General features: G+C 31.3%; 1 protein-coding gene across 1 annotated transcript in view; it reads left to right on the top strand.

The window, feature by feature from the left end:
• The window catches only part of Grip (Glutamate receptor interacting protein), a 227,060-nt gene extending 224,725 nt beyond the window's left edge, over positions 1-2,335 (top strand). The window contains exon 18 of the mRNA XM_085196004.1: positions 888-2,335. Coding sequence (XP_085052130.1) covers positions 888-959 — 72 coding nt within the window. The 3' untranslated portion in view covers positions 960-2,335. The remainder of the gene's footprint in view (positions 1-887) is intronic.
• Positions 2,336-14,084: the final 11,749 nt, after the last annotated feature.

Genomic DNA, 14,084 nt, shown 5'->3' with positions numbered 1-14,084 from the left:
TAAATATCAAAAAACCATAAGCCTATTGGAAATATTGAGATTGCTGCGGCATTACTTTTAAATATTGACAGCAAATTATATTATGTTGTTATTTTGTATATGTTTTTAAGTCTTTGCGGGAGAAAACTGTATTGTTTTTGTATTAACGGAATTTTGGTATAAGCAAAAAATATCGTGTCTGTATCATGTCTGTATCGAGTACACAATGGGTGTAGGTTCGAATCATTTTGAGTGATTTCTTTCTAAAAAAAATTAATTTAAATTAGAATGAAAATTATTTTTCAAATTAAAATTAGAATTTTCAATTAGTGATTTTGAAACCCATCGATAAACATTTTTTGTAAGTAACGTAAATGTAACGGAGTGTCTCAACACTAAATTCCGTTCGCCTATCTCGTAAAAAGTACTTATACATCTACCCCGTTATAAAATTCCATACTGTGGTAAGCCTACCTTGACTTATTCCCATACTAAGTTGCGGCTAAACCTTTTTACGTTCGAGTGGTTTTAACGAATTTTCCTTACGATCCTCATTTTCGAATCATTTTCGATGAAGCTTACAAGATATTATCGTTTCTTTGATATAAATACATGTTATATATTGTATACGCACTTCTAATACGCAATACAGATTGTTCGAAGAATAATATTATTTAGGAAATCAGATTATGTTTACCCAAAATAGCTTTTTATGTACACAAAATGTTGTTTTTGTTAAAATTAGTCAGTGAGGAATAAGTACTTGAGATAAAGCAAAAATAAAAGATAAATTGTGACGTTGGGTTCCGTCACTCAACATAAAACGTTTTGAAAATTGGACGGATGAAGTGTCATAACATTATATTTTATGTAATCCTTTAAATTATATTCCCAATTTTTTGTTACAGGATTTAAAGAACCAAAGACTAGAAGACAGTTCCAGCCCAAGTGATAGTACTATTGTGACTAAGACCATTTAGTGTATAACGCGTCTGTAGTGAAATGACACGAGTAACAGTTTTAAATGTTGTGTAAAATAAGTAAAATAAAAAGTATTTGCGTTCTTCGATATATATAATTGAACAGAACATTGAAGGATTGATGATTTTATAATTACATTGAGAGATGATTTCATCATTTTTATTAGCATCACTAAAAAATAGGTGAGTGGAGTGGCTTAACACTACTTCGCTAAGGATGTATGGAATTGGACACCAAGATGGTACATGACAGGTTAAAATATCAAAAATACACATGATTATCTTTTCGTCAAATCTTTGTGACATTAAGAATAAAATCAAAATGATTTAAGAACACGAAGAAATATATATTAAAACGAAACTGGGAAATAAATGTATACTTTTATTAAAAGGAAGCATGTAATATTGTATGAATAAAATAAGATTGTTAGTACTGTGTTATGTTTGGTAAACATGAAATTCTTTTTTATGGAAAGTGACTTAATAGTAGAAGGATAGAGTAGATTATAAAAACAACTTATTGAATTGTAATAAAATACGTACTGGATTAGACATATATTATTATATTAACCAAAGAGAGTTGTAAAATTGATGTAAATATTAAAATTTAACTTAATTAGAATAAGATGCTTGCTTGTTACTTAAATCGTGCCTAGTTAAAATACAAACGCATTCACAGATATAAATTAGTAATTGATATAATTTAAATAGACAATTGAAGATATAGTGTCGCAGTGGAACTGGAATAGAATGCAATAGTTGTGAGTTCGATTTACACTAAGAATTATGAATTATTTATTTTTTTCGCTTTAAAATGACAAAATGCGCCGTTGAATACCATTTAAGTTCTATAGTTAATATCTATAATAAAATTCAAGCGGAAAGTGGAGAACGGAGTGTCTTATCACTAGGTCATGTCTGCCTATCCTGCTAAATAACGAAACCTTTATATAACGAGAAGCTTAACAAATATACATGTATTGTAAATACAGTAGAATTTATATGTTTTTTTTGTTTTATAACACATATAATTTAATGAAATATCATATTGGTCTGGAGGTATGCCAAAAACCCTATCTGTAATTGAGAAATGTTTGAAAAATATAGGAGTTAAAAATTTACAGCATAAAATATAAAAATAAATCCGGATTCATATAAAAATATCCATTTTACAGTTTTTATTATTATTTGTATTTTTATTTTATTTTTTTGAGCAACAATAGCTTAAGTGCGTTAGTCGGTTCATAATTTAGTTCTTCCGAGTTGATTATCAGCAAAGAAATATTGCTTAAGAAAATATGTTATCATAAAGTAAAACTTCTAAATCTTGGACTAAAAATCATATGAATTTCGACTTTTTATACTTATAATAATACCTCTATATCTTAATAATTACTAAGTTATTGTAGTTATAAAGACATAATATAACAAATAATCTGAAAATAAATATTTAAATTCTCTAATCTAATTTGGGTAAGTGGCAATTTCATTTTGTTTAATAATTATTAATATGTAAATTTGTAGTTTAAAGATGCGAATTTAACATTCAAAACAACGAACTTTATGTGTAATAAAAATATATAGTTTCAAATAAGTAGGTTTTTCTGCACCAAGTGCTACAATATGCTCAGAGTTATTAACTTTATGAGCTTAAATTCGCTTACAAGTAACCTCTGAAGAGTTCCACTATTAAGGTCCTGGCTCCACCATCAGACCAGCTCGATGATACCATATCATTGTATTGTCATCAAAACTAAGTATTAGACTAGTTCCATGATAATACAATTATAAAAATATGAAATTGACATTACCTGCTTTACATGAGATAGGCAGAGAACAGTGCCAGTGTTAAGGCCTTCTATTCTCCACTTTTTCATTTCCTGTTTCTCATTTTGGAGAAATTATGTTTTTCACGGAAACCAACGGCACACAGAGTCTTGAAATATTTTTTTTATGTTATGCCATGTCTATGTTTATTATATGTATAATATGTATAATATTATGTTTATAAATATGCAAATATAAAATAATGCAATTTATAAATATTATTTATATCTAATAATAAAAAATCGTAAAAGAAAGTTTCGATGTATTAAATTAAAATAATTGTAACACAAAATTAGTATTGAAGTGCTACTAAAATCAAAAAATTGTTATTGTTATAGAATAGAATTTTATATAACTATTACATATTATATGAGGTAAATATATGAAATGTACATACACACATACACACATACATTCATACATACGGTTATTCTAAATGTAGTAATATCGTTGTTAACAGACTGATAGTGATGGTTAGATCTAGTTAAAAGTGAATAAAGCTTTGCAAATTTTAAAAACAAATTAATTAATATTATTACTTTTTTTTAACTCAACATTGTATAGCAGGGTAGGCAGAGGAAACCTGGGAATCTAGTGTTGAGACACTGTATCCCTATTAAGACACTTCCATTCCCCACTTTCTGCCGATTTCCGATTTCTCGAGGAATTGCGTGTTGGGTGGCGGAACTTACCGCCCGCAGAGCGAAGAAATGAAAATATTTCATTCGCCGAGTGGGAATCGAACCCACAATTATTGCTTCTGGAGCTACACTCTTGTGTACTCTTGTAACAGTAATCTGAAAACATTTTTATTTATAACAATCTTTGTGTAATAAAGCTTTCTACAGATATACTTATAATACTAAAAGTTGTACCCATATAGAAAAATAGGTAGCCCAATAAGATAATAAATATTAAATGTCTATGGCACTTGAAAACATTTAAGGAAGAGTAGATTCAAATCCAGCTACGTTTTAATTTTTAACACTGGATCATTTTAACTAGATTATTAGATATCTTCGTATTCTCAATTTATAGCCCAAATTGATTTTGTTATTAATTTTGCAATACAATAGAGAAAAATTTAATTAACTTAAAATTGTAGTAGAATTACTTTAAATAATACTATGTATGTATGAATCAGCTCCACGCTGTATACCGCATACAGCAGGGTAGGCGGAGGGAAAAATAAATATTTAATTTCCTCGAGTGGGGATCGAACCCACGACTAGTCGCGTTTACTATAACACTTTGTGCAATCAATAAATGTTAAATTTAAAAATGAAAATAACGCTTTACTATTTAAATTGCCATTAGATTTTTTTTAGGGTTGTGATATTATATTTCATCTCCGTTACTACTTCATAAAAAAAAAGTTTATTTTCTATCATGATTTGTGTAACCATGACGCACCTATATTAGTTCCATTTAAATTTCTATTTCTTCCGTTACTATTTTAAATGAAAATCTTAAGCCGCATTAATTACGTGTTTTTAGTATTACCCATATATATGTGTATATATGAGTGGGTGTATATATATGGGAACCCGACGTTCCGAACACTTTGGAGTAATCCGTGGTATCACGGGTAGACTGAGGTGCCATCCGTATGTCAATTGACAAAATCTGACAGACTGACAGCGCACAGCCGAAACTACTCGACTTCGAAATTTGATATTTGCCATAAAGATTCCTTGTAATTTCCGTTCTGTTAATTAAAGAAAACGTTATTTTTTATTTTACATCTTTAAATTCCTGCGAAGAAAGTTGCGGGCAACAACTAGTAATTTATAATTCCAAATATTGTAAGACTTAAACAATTGATGAATAAGAAATTATAAACATTAGAACGAAGTAACGAATGGAGTGACCTTACACTATGTTTCTTTTCCTGTAGGTTTACTACTATTTAAATATTATGACGAGATGTGAAAATTGTGGAATACTTAGTTACTTATACTGTATTTTAAGTCAAAATATTTGAATCAAATATCATCCATCTAAGCTTTCGTGGCAATACAAGATTTCATATATTCCAGTTTGCTTTCAGACTTGAACTAACGATGTGGTTCGCACATTCGTTGCAAATTTGTCACTTCCGGTACACTCGTGTGCATGTAAAGTGCTTTTGATTTGTTTACAAGAAAAATATAAAGGTAGCTAAGTCGATGATTACCATGTTGGCGCAGTACGACTGTATCTGACTGTAAACCCGATGGTTATAGATTCAATCCCCACTCAGAGGAATTATTTATTTTCATTTCTCTGCCATAGTAAGATAAGGTGTGGCTCAACACACGTTATGAACGGAGTGTCTAACATTACGTTCTATCTGCATACGATACGTAAAATACTACTTTAAATGATCCTAAATTTCACTTTGATTAAGTTGTGTTTATTATTGTACTTATTTATCAAGAAAGACATTTAGAAAAGAAATGCAGAATAAAGCTGAACCAATTTAGCTCAGTCAATAAGTCTGTTGGTAAGCATGGTTAGGGATTTTATTCCTATTCCGAGAAGTGAATGACAAATAGTATTTTATTTACGGCGTTAAACGCGGAAAATACTTGGAGATAAAAAATAAAATGATTACATGCAACTACCTACTAAAGTTCTGTTTTTTTAATCATTGTCATTTATTTATCTATAACTATTATTTAATATTACAGGTACAGAGAAATTGTTTTTAACATTACTTAACAGATTGAGAGGTCATGTAAGACCATAAATACGTTCTTTTCTATGAAAATTTTGTCACAATGATTAATTCCACAGTGCGCGTACAGTTTTACTTCAAAAAATCATAATTTATACTAACTACAAAAAAAATCACAAGTTTAAAAATTAATTGCTTAATTCAAAATTATTTGTTACTATAAAGCTGTTGTCGCAAATTATTCATACATTCTAACATATATGTTTCATATTTTACATATATGACTTAAACATTATATTAATACTCTGATGATGGTAGATAGTGATTTTTTACATTTTATTTTTATACCCCCTAGGCTAAGAATAATTTATATTATTGTCAATTATGTGTAACTAATGAGGTATAGACAAGCCTAGCTACAGTCCACTTAATAAAATAATATGCGTGAAATTGTAGTTTTACTGAATACCCTTTTTAGTTTGTTTTATATAGAGATTTATGTTACAGCGTGTGATTGTGAACATGACGGTTGTGGGTTCGATTCCTTCTCATTGGAATATAATAATCTTCGCTAGCGTGTTAGTAAGAAAATGCTATATTATGAAGAAACGCAGTATCTTGACACTAGGTTCCCTCTGCTTATCCTGTCGTATGCGGGATGCAGCGTGAAGATAAAATAGTAGAAATCTTACTGTTCTTCACTTCACTTTAATTTCAGTTAAATAGCGAAATTCATTCCCTAAAAGCAGTAACAGGCTGAAACTCATTGTCTTCTTTCAACTTCATTTAATCTCTAACTTCATCTAAGCTAAGAAAACTATTATTATTTACTATTAATATAGTAAATAATTCAGAAATAAAGAAAAATCCTATTGGTATTATTAATTATTAATAAATAATCAAGAAAATCAGCTATATAATCAACAAGTGTCTGACTTCATTGCGAACAAAGTACCATTAGTGTCAAACAACGTGACAAGGCATAATGAATTGTTTCCCGCTCCCAGTAAACAATGACGATATAAAACTGTCACATCACCGTGACGTGACGCCATAAATGGGATAAATCTGGTAAATTGCTCGAATTTATAAATATTGGAATTTTGCATATTTTAAGGCCGTCGTAGCGGAGCGGCATTGCGTTTGACTATAAACGCGTCGGTTGTAGGTACGATTCCCATTCAGTGGAATCGATTATTCTAATTTTTTCTGGTTACAAAACAATTCCACGCATAGCAAGATGGACAGAGAAAACCTGAGAACCGAGTGTTAAGACACTCCGTTCTCATTAAGACACTTCCGTTCCCCAATTCCCGCTGGATTCTGGAGGAAAAAGTATATTTTCTAATTGTAATAGCGATATTTGTGGGTTCGCTTCTCACACGTAGACGTGTAAATTATATTCACTCTCCTTGATAAGACAAAGGCTTCTTGAAATTAAACGGAAAATGAGGAACACAGCTACCTAATTATTAATTTATTCAGCGCAATATCAGTAAATGAGCATAAAATAAAAAAGCTTAGTTAAGCTGTATTGTATAGTAGGTATATTTAATACTTTTAATATTATTTTTTTAACATTACTAATTTACGTGAAGTAAAAAAAGCTTGACTATTATTTAAAACATAAAAAGTTTTAAAGCAATTTACACGTAGCTTCAGTTAAAAACTTCAGTTAAATTTAACTAAACCAGACTCACTTAGCAAAAGGTATTTGTTTTATTTACATAAGTCATAAAACAGTGAAACCTGGTCACGTCAGCTATTCGCGAAAATCGTGAAGAGAATGACTAAACGGGGATTAATTTAGTACAGCTTGCGTGTTACGTGATCATAATTCAGTATTTCGTTTATCTTAAAACTACTTAGCGTTCCTTATCCATACACAGTACCATACCATACCTTTATTATAATTTATTTAAAAAATCTTCCTATGGATTGGTATGACAAGGCGCGGCGTTGAACTCTGCTACAATGTTTCTGTAATAGACATAAAGTGGAAGTATATTAGATTATTGTTTTCACAAAAAAAGGAACGGTAACGGTACACGCTTGCAGTGCGCGGAGGAAGCCAAACATAATTACGCAAACGTCACTAAATTTCCTGCTTTGTAGATTCTACTCGATATGAGAAATAGCGTGTCTAGTGACGGGTCTTAACGCCGTGTGTCTTTTTGTCGGATAATAAATTATTCTCCTGATTGGGGATCGAGCTCTCGCCATCGCGTTTTCTGCTAGACGTTGACCTATTGCATCGAAATGGCCTGAATTGTTTATTTGCAACAAAAAAGCTTCAATTTTTAGTATGGATATTTTCAAATAGCTAGTGATAGCTTCCTGTAGGACAGATATTTTTATGTAACTTGAAGTTCTCGTCTTTTCATGCCATAATAGTGAATATTCTGATTTGAACAAAAATACGAATGATTGAAGTTATACCCATTTACACTATGAATTAAAGCATCAAGACAATATGAAGAAAACAGAATTATAGAAATGAAGAATTTTTTAGCAACATCTCTAATATTTAACAAGTAAAGTTCATCCTAAAATAGAACTAATTAATGTGAGACAGTCTTCATTAAAATACTTTTATTAATGATAAAATTTCCCGAAATAGCGGCGGGCCAGTGGAATTATCTGAATTGGTACTTTTTGTGTAAAGTAAAAATAATTGATACCTCTGTAATCGTAGATTCTATTTCCAGTTAAAGGAATGATTGCTTTTATTTTTGAGTTATAAGCTTTTTGAGTTCCTTCATTTCTGTATGTTTTTGTATGTAAACTAGAATCGAGTGATGTTAATAGGCTACTAGAAAATGTTAACTTCGCGAGATATGAGAAACGCAGGAAATGACTATTTGAAGCAGCTTCATAGTTTTTTCCCGTATAGCGGGATCGGCACATTATGGAAGAATCCTTCGGCTCCCGTAGCTCGAGCCTGTGGTGGTCGAGGAGGAGCACTGCATGGTTTTAGTGAGTAATGTGGACATCGTACATCTGTCGGTATTCAATATCTATACTTTTTACTTTTCGGATTTTTATCATTTTTATTTTATATTTAAACTTATTTTATACTATAAAATTAAACGTTTCGTATGCCACTGCAATTGCAGTCAAAGTTACTAAGGGAACTTATAATGCATTATAGAACTTTCAGTTATTGTGAAGAGCCCGGAGCCAAATCCACAGTTTAACGCTAATGTAATATACATATGTTTTCAGCTAAAAGTTCATGAAATTTCGTTAAATTAGTAACTTCAATAATTTTATCTATAGATGACCGTAAAAAAGCTCAAATTAAAAGCTCAACCACTCCAAAAGTTGTTTCTAAACTCCACTAGAACAAGGCTTCACAGTAACATTCGTTACAAAAACCAATATGACTCCATAGGCGATGCAACTAAAACTTTTTCCTGCTTCCTAACGAGTTGTCGAAACTAAAGTAACGGCAATACTCTCCCACTTGATTTGCGAGCTGTGTTTAACCGCACCGTGTTTGTTAATATTAGAACATAGTGTAAGAGAGAGCGGAAAGAAGATTCATTTTAATATGGAATATTTTTTTTATTTTTGTTGATATCATAACAAAGTTTATTAATAGCGCTCGGTGTGTAATAGGCGGAAAAAATATTCTGTATTATAATGTGTCTGTCTGATTAAAACCGTTATTATTAAGAAATATTTATTATGTTTTGTTTATGTAATATACTTTTTTTTTCACACATTCATAGTTGACTTTAACAATGTTGTATACTTCCTAAAGTTATTTAATTCTTATTTTTCAAAGTAAAAATAAACCTTAATCTTTATTTATTCTATAATACCTTTAGTATATCTTTATATACTTTTATCTACATATTATTTCGCGTAAATGTAAACTTTCGTATAACAAAATAAAAACAAATAGAAACATTGAAAACGATGGCATATTACTAGCGTTTAGTATGCAAAAATTATGAAACATTAATACATTAATACATAATTTCATTTAATATTTTACCACGCTACTCCTATCAAATGTGTTCTAGGTGCGAGAATTTAACTCCAGATATTGAAAATGCAAGGCTAATGCGCCCAGCTTCCAGCAAGCTGCGATGAAAGTTTAAAATTGACGCTATACCCTAGATTAAGGATAAAAGGATGAGTAATTTGTAATTCTGCTCTGAATTTAAGTATGTGTAAGCCTTGTTGCTCGCAAAGTTGCAATATGAACATGATTATAGTTAAAATTCGTGGTATTTTTTTTAAATAAGAATGCCTATAAAAAAAAAGAATTTGGCAAGAAGGAAGAACTTGCAATATCTAAAAATAAAAGGAAAAACATATAAAAACTAATACAAACTTATAATTGTAGTTATTTTCATACAAAATGAGTACATTCGCTTGCAAACTTAAGTTTGTCAACTTTTATAAGTTGTATTTTAGAAATTCTCCTGAATCCCAAAATTGTTACGGAACTCTCGGTGGGCGCGTCCAACTTGCAATTGACCAGGTTTCTTTTATTTTCAAATTAATTATTGTATACTTAGAAGAAGATGAAAACAGAGATATAAATGTCAGCTTTTAAACACAAAATGTAACCCTAAGCTTAACTAGCATGAAATGTACTTATTATTTAATCGCTCTACTCCCATCCGTATACATTATAAAGTTTATCAACAATGCTTTTAGTAACAAGTAGAAAGTTGAAAATATTTAAATGAGAGACAGTAATTATGCATAAAGTCCGCCTTTTGGATGGTTCAGCTCAAAGAAAGGAACAATTCACGTTTTTTTTTCTTCCTATCGTCCCCTTTGTTTGAGACAAAGTTCCAGTCGTCTTTAGTTAACACAATAATTGTATTTTCCTGGTAAATCTGTTTGAAATGTTTTATAAACTGCCTTTTTCACGGTATATAAATGCATTATGCATTTAATTGAAAGGAACGTTAATTTAGTGATGAATCACTACGTTAGTAGTATTAGTTTAAATGCAGAAGCATGTGCCCATACGCCGCGACTGGCCAAATATTTCATATTTTCTATAGGCATATAAGAATAAAATATATTTTCATACTGAAATTTGAACCAATAATCATCGCTAAAATCCATACAGCCCAATAAAGCATTAAACTAGATCTAATAGTTGTACCGATTTACATTACTACGAGCGAATAGCGTGAATATTAAGTTATATGACAGTTGTAACAGTTTACGCCGGAAACTATAGTTGGAGATAAAGCTGAAATATATTAATACTACAGATATTATATATGAGGACAGTATACACATATATACTATATAGTACTATATAGCCATTGTAGTTTCGTAGAAAGCGAATGACACGATAGTTGAGGGAATAATTAATATATAAATTATTTCAATATTTTCTACCTGACGCAACTTATTTTCAACTCCTCGCTCCAGTTGACAAAATGCGTCGTTGAGTTCCGCCACTCAACACGTCGAGATTTCGAGAGTCTTATTGGGTAGCGAGTTTCCTAACACGAGGTGGCCTATCCTGCTAAATACGTGATACAGCGTGAAGTAAAAAAAATATCATAGGAATAATATATCAAAAATATTTAAGGTTTAAAATTTGCATAATATGTTAAGTTTTAAAGCAGTATTCAATTTCATTTCAATCAAGAGTTAAATGAATACAGTTATGATACGTTATCGATACATTTCATCGAATGAAGGATATTGGTGAAATGTATTAATGTAAATATTTTATTTTTATTTATTTAAACGTTTGTGTCGCAGTGGCATAGCAACTAACTGTAATCGCGATGATGAATTGAAATGATTCTATTCTATTAATGAGAATTGAACTTATAGTCCAATTCTCATTCATAGAATAGAATTATTTTCATTTCTTCGCACAGGTAACTAGAATCAAAGTGCGGCGTTGATATTTAAAATGTTATATTTATCTTTCGGATTCGGATTCTATCCTTTAGACATGCACCGAGCATAGCCCGTTCCATGGCGCGCTGAGCGATGATGAACTTGAAATTAGAGTCCAAGAGTCCAAGACTTTAGAGTCCAAGAGACATAAAGAGGTTGGCGGGAAGCGGATGGGTCCGAAGAGCTGAGGATCGAGTGTGGTAGTGAGAATTGGGGAAGGCCTATGTCCAGCAGTGGACAAAAGATGGCTGTCGATGATGATGATGATGATGATGATGATATTAATCTTTGTTACCAACTTCTGTATAACTTCGGTATTTTATACAATACCTCGGCAATTACAATTCTTGGAATTCGAAGATGAATGAAAAAGTACGCCATTTTTCCATTATACATCTTTAAATCCGCAAGCAAAGTTGCGAACGATGACTTGTATACACATAAGATATGTATTTAGTTAAGCTCTCGACAGTGTGACCACGCCCTACAGTGTCCGCTAACAAGTTAGAAATTGGTCGTTCGTTGAAAATCGCTAACTTGGACGTTACAACTCTAATCTACTTTGCTATATCAAACTTCGTTTAAAGCTTTTTTGTATAGACTATGGATTATAATGAAATCCACAAACTTGATGAGATTTTTTTATACCTAGTTGGTTTTTTTTAGAAATTCGATGACGATTTTTTTAGAATACGATTACTTACAATTTTATATAAAATAGAAATTTCAAAGCCTACAGAAAAAAGTCTAAAAGTAAAAGGTTAATTTTTTTTTGTAATTTATGTTTTTTTATGTATTAGGTCAATTGCCATAAAATTATATGGGACCTTACCCCATTCAATGAAAGTTACAATTATTAGCAATACTCAAACAATTAAGTATGCTATTTTTATTTCACAGGCGTAAATAGTTTCGTACAGTTGATAGATATAAGAAATGAATGTATCTTAAAGTAAATTATCATGTTAATTTAAATTAATCTCAAAAATAGCCATGATAATATACAGAAGAATTCAAAAATAATAAAATTCTGTTTAAGAATTTTGACCGTAGTGTTAGTGTAGAATTCCGTCCGTAAGGTCCGTCCCTCCAATTCCTTCAGAAGATGTGTATCTTTTAAGCTCAAGCTATATCTTGCACACAGCAGGGTAGGCAAGGGAACCTATGAATCTAGTGTTAAAACACTCCGTTGCCCATTGAGGCACTTCCGTTCTCCACTTTACGGCGCATACTGAAGGCAATGCGTGTTGAGTTGCGGAACACAACGCCACGTCTCACCTTGCCAAAGCGAGCCTATGAAAATAATTAATTTCTTCGAGTGGGGATCGTCAGTTATATATTGACAACCGTCGCTTTTACTCAAATTTTAATATTATAATTTTCATACACGTGTTATCGTGAATTTGGAATATCGGGATTAGTAAATCGGTATTAATCATCGGAAAGCGTTGGAATAGAATTAGAATGTGGGCAGAGCTGGGTGTGCCGCTCAATTACGATGCTACTTTTACAATGCCGATCCCATTTCCGGATTGCTTTATGGAAAATATTGAAGTATTTAGTTAGTATATTCCATTTTGTTTTCCATTTGGTATATTTTTAATTAAAATTTTATTTATTTTTTATTTCACGCCATATGATGGTATGGTAGCCGTATGGTAGGCCGAGGCAACTTAGACTTACAACGTTACGAATTCCACCTTCCACTCAATTTTTGAGACATTTTGGGTTAAGAGGATCAACGCTGCGCAGTTTCTTGAGTTTGGGCGAATAGTGAAGAACAGAGTGTCTTATCACTACAATCTCACTGTCTGACCTTATTTTGGGGCAAAAGAAATGAAACTCACAACTTCAATCAAATACCATGGGACTGTAAAAGCTGCTATAATTTAAATTTCTAAATCTTCTTCCGAACTTAATGTTCTTAATATTAAATATTTTAGGGAAGCCAATTTATCCCTTTACGTTTATTAATACGAAATAATACGGTGCTTAACGATACCTACGTGTCAGTCGGAGGACGTGCGTTGAATTTTGATGTTACTGAATATTTATTAAAACAACAATAAATGCTTAAGAGGATGCTTCACATGGCAGAATATGCAGAGGGAACCTGGGAACCTAGTGTTAAGACACTGCGTTCACAACCGTTCTTCAATTTCCGCCAAATTTTGGAGGCATTGCGTGTCGAGTGGCGGAAATAAACACCGCGCTTTGCCTCGTTACCATAGCAAGGAAAGGAAAATATTAAGCCGTAAACCCTAAGACATAATAAAGCCGTATCATTTCCTTAATTATCACATTTCATTATAATTCTTCAAACAAAATAAGGACATAAATAAATAACGTATTTCTAATTAAAAACAAACTAAATATTCTCATCACGTCTGACGTTGTCGCCTTTTAAATGCCGTCGCTTAAACCATTATAATTTACACAAACACCTCTATTTCTTCCACATTAAGTGCTAAAATTGTAAATAAAAATTGGTTAAAGTAAAATTTTGAGTGTAACCTTATATTTGCTACAGTAGATGCTCGAGGCTGCACCAAATTTCCATTTTCCACACGATTTACCACAAATTAATGTACGGAACCCGTCGGTGCCTCGCCAATTTATATGTGGATCTGCATCTAACCAACAAGAACGAAATTTTTCAACCAACCCTGATTGCTGTTGCCAATAAATATATTTTTAGTATTACATTTTATATGAAACCCTCAATTTAACATAGACTATGTTATGTC

The sequence above is a fragment of the Heliconius melpomene genome, chromosome 13, assembly GCF_056956725.1.
Source record: "Heliconius melpomene rosina isolate 202511_hmr_F chromosome 13, ASM5695672v1, whole genome shotgun sequence".
Classification (NCBI taxonomy): Eukaryota; Metazoa; Arthropoda; class Insecta; order Lepidoptera; family Nymphalidae; genus Heliconius; species Heliconius melpomene.
Note: the sequence above shows the minus strand (reverse complement) of the source record. Positions and strands in the feature narration are given on the sequence as shown.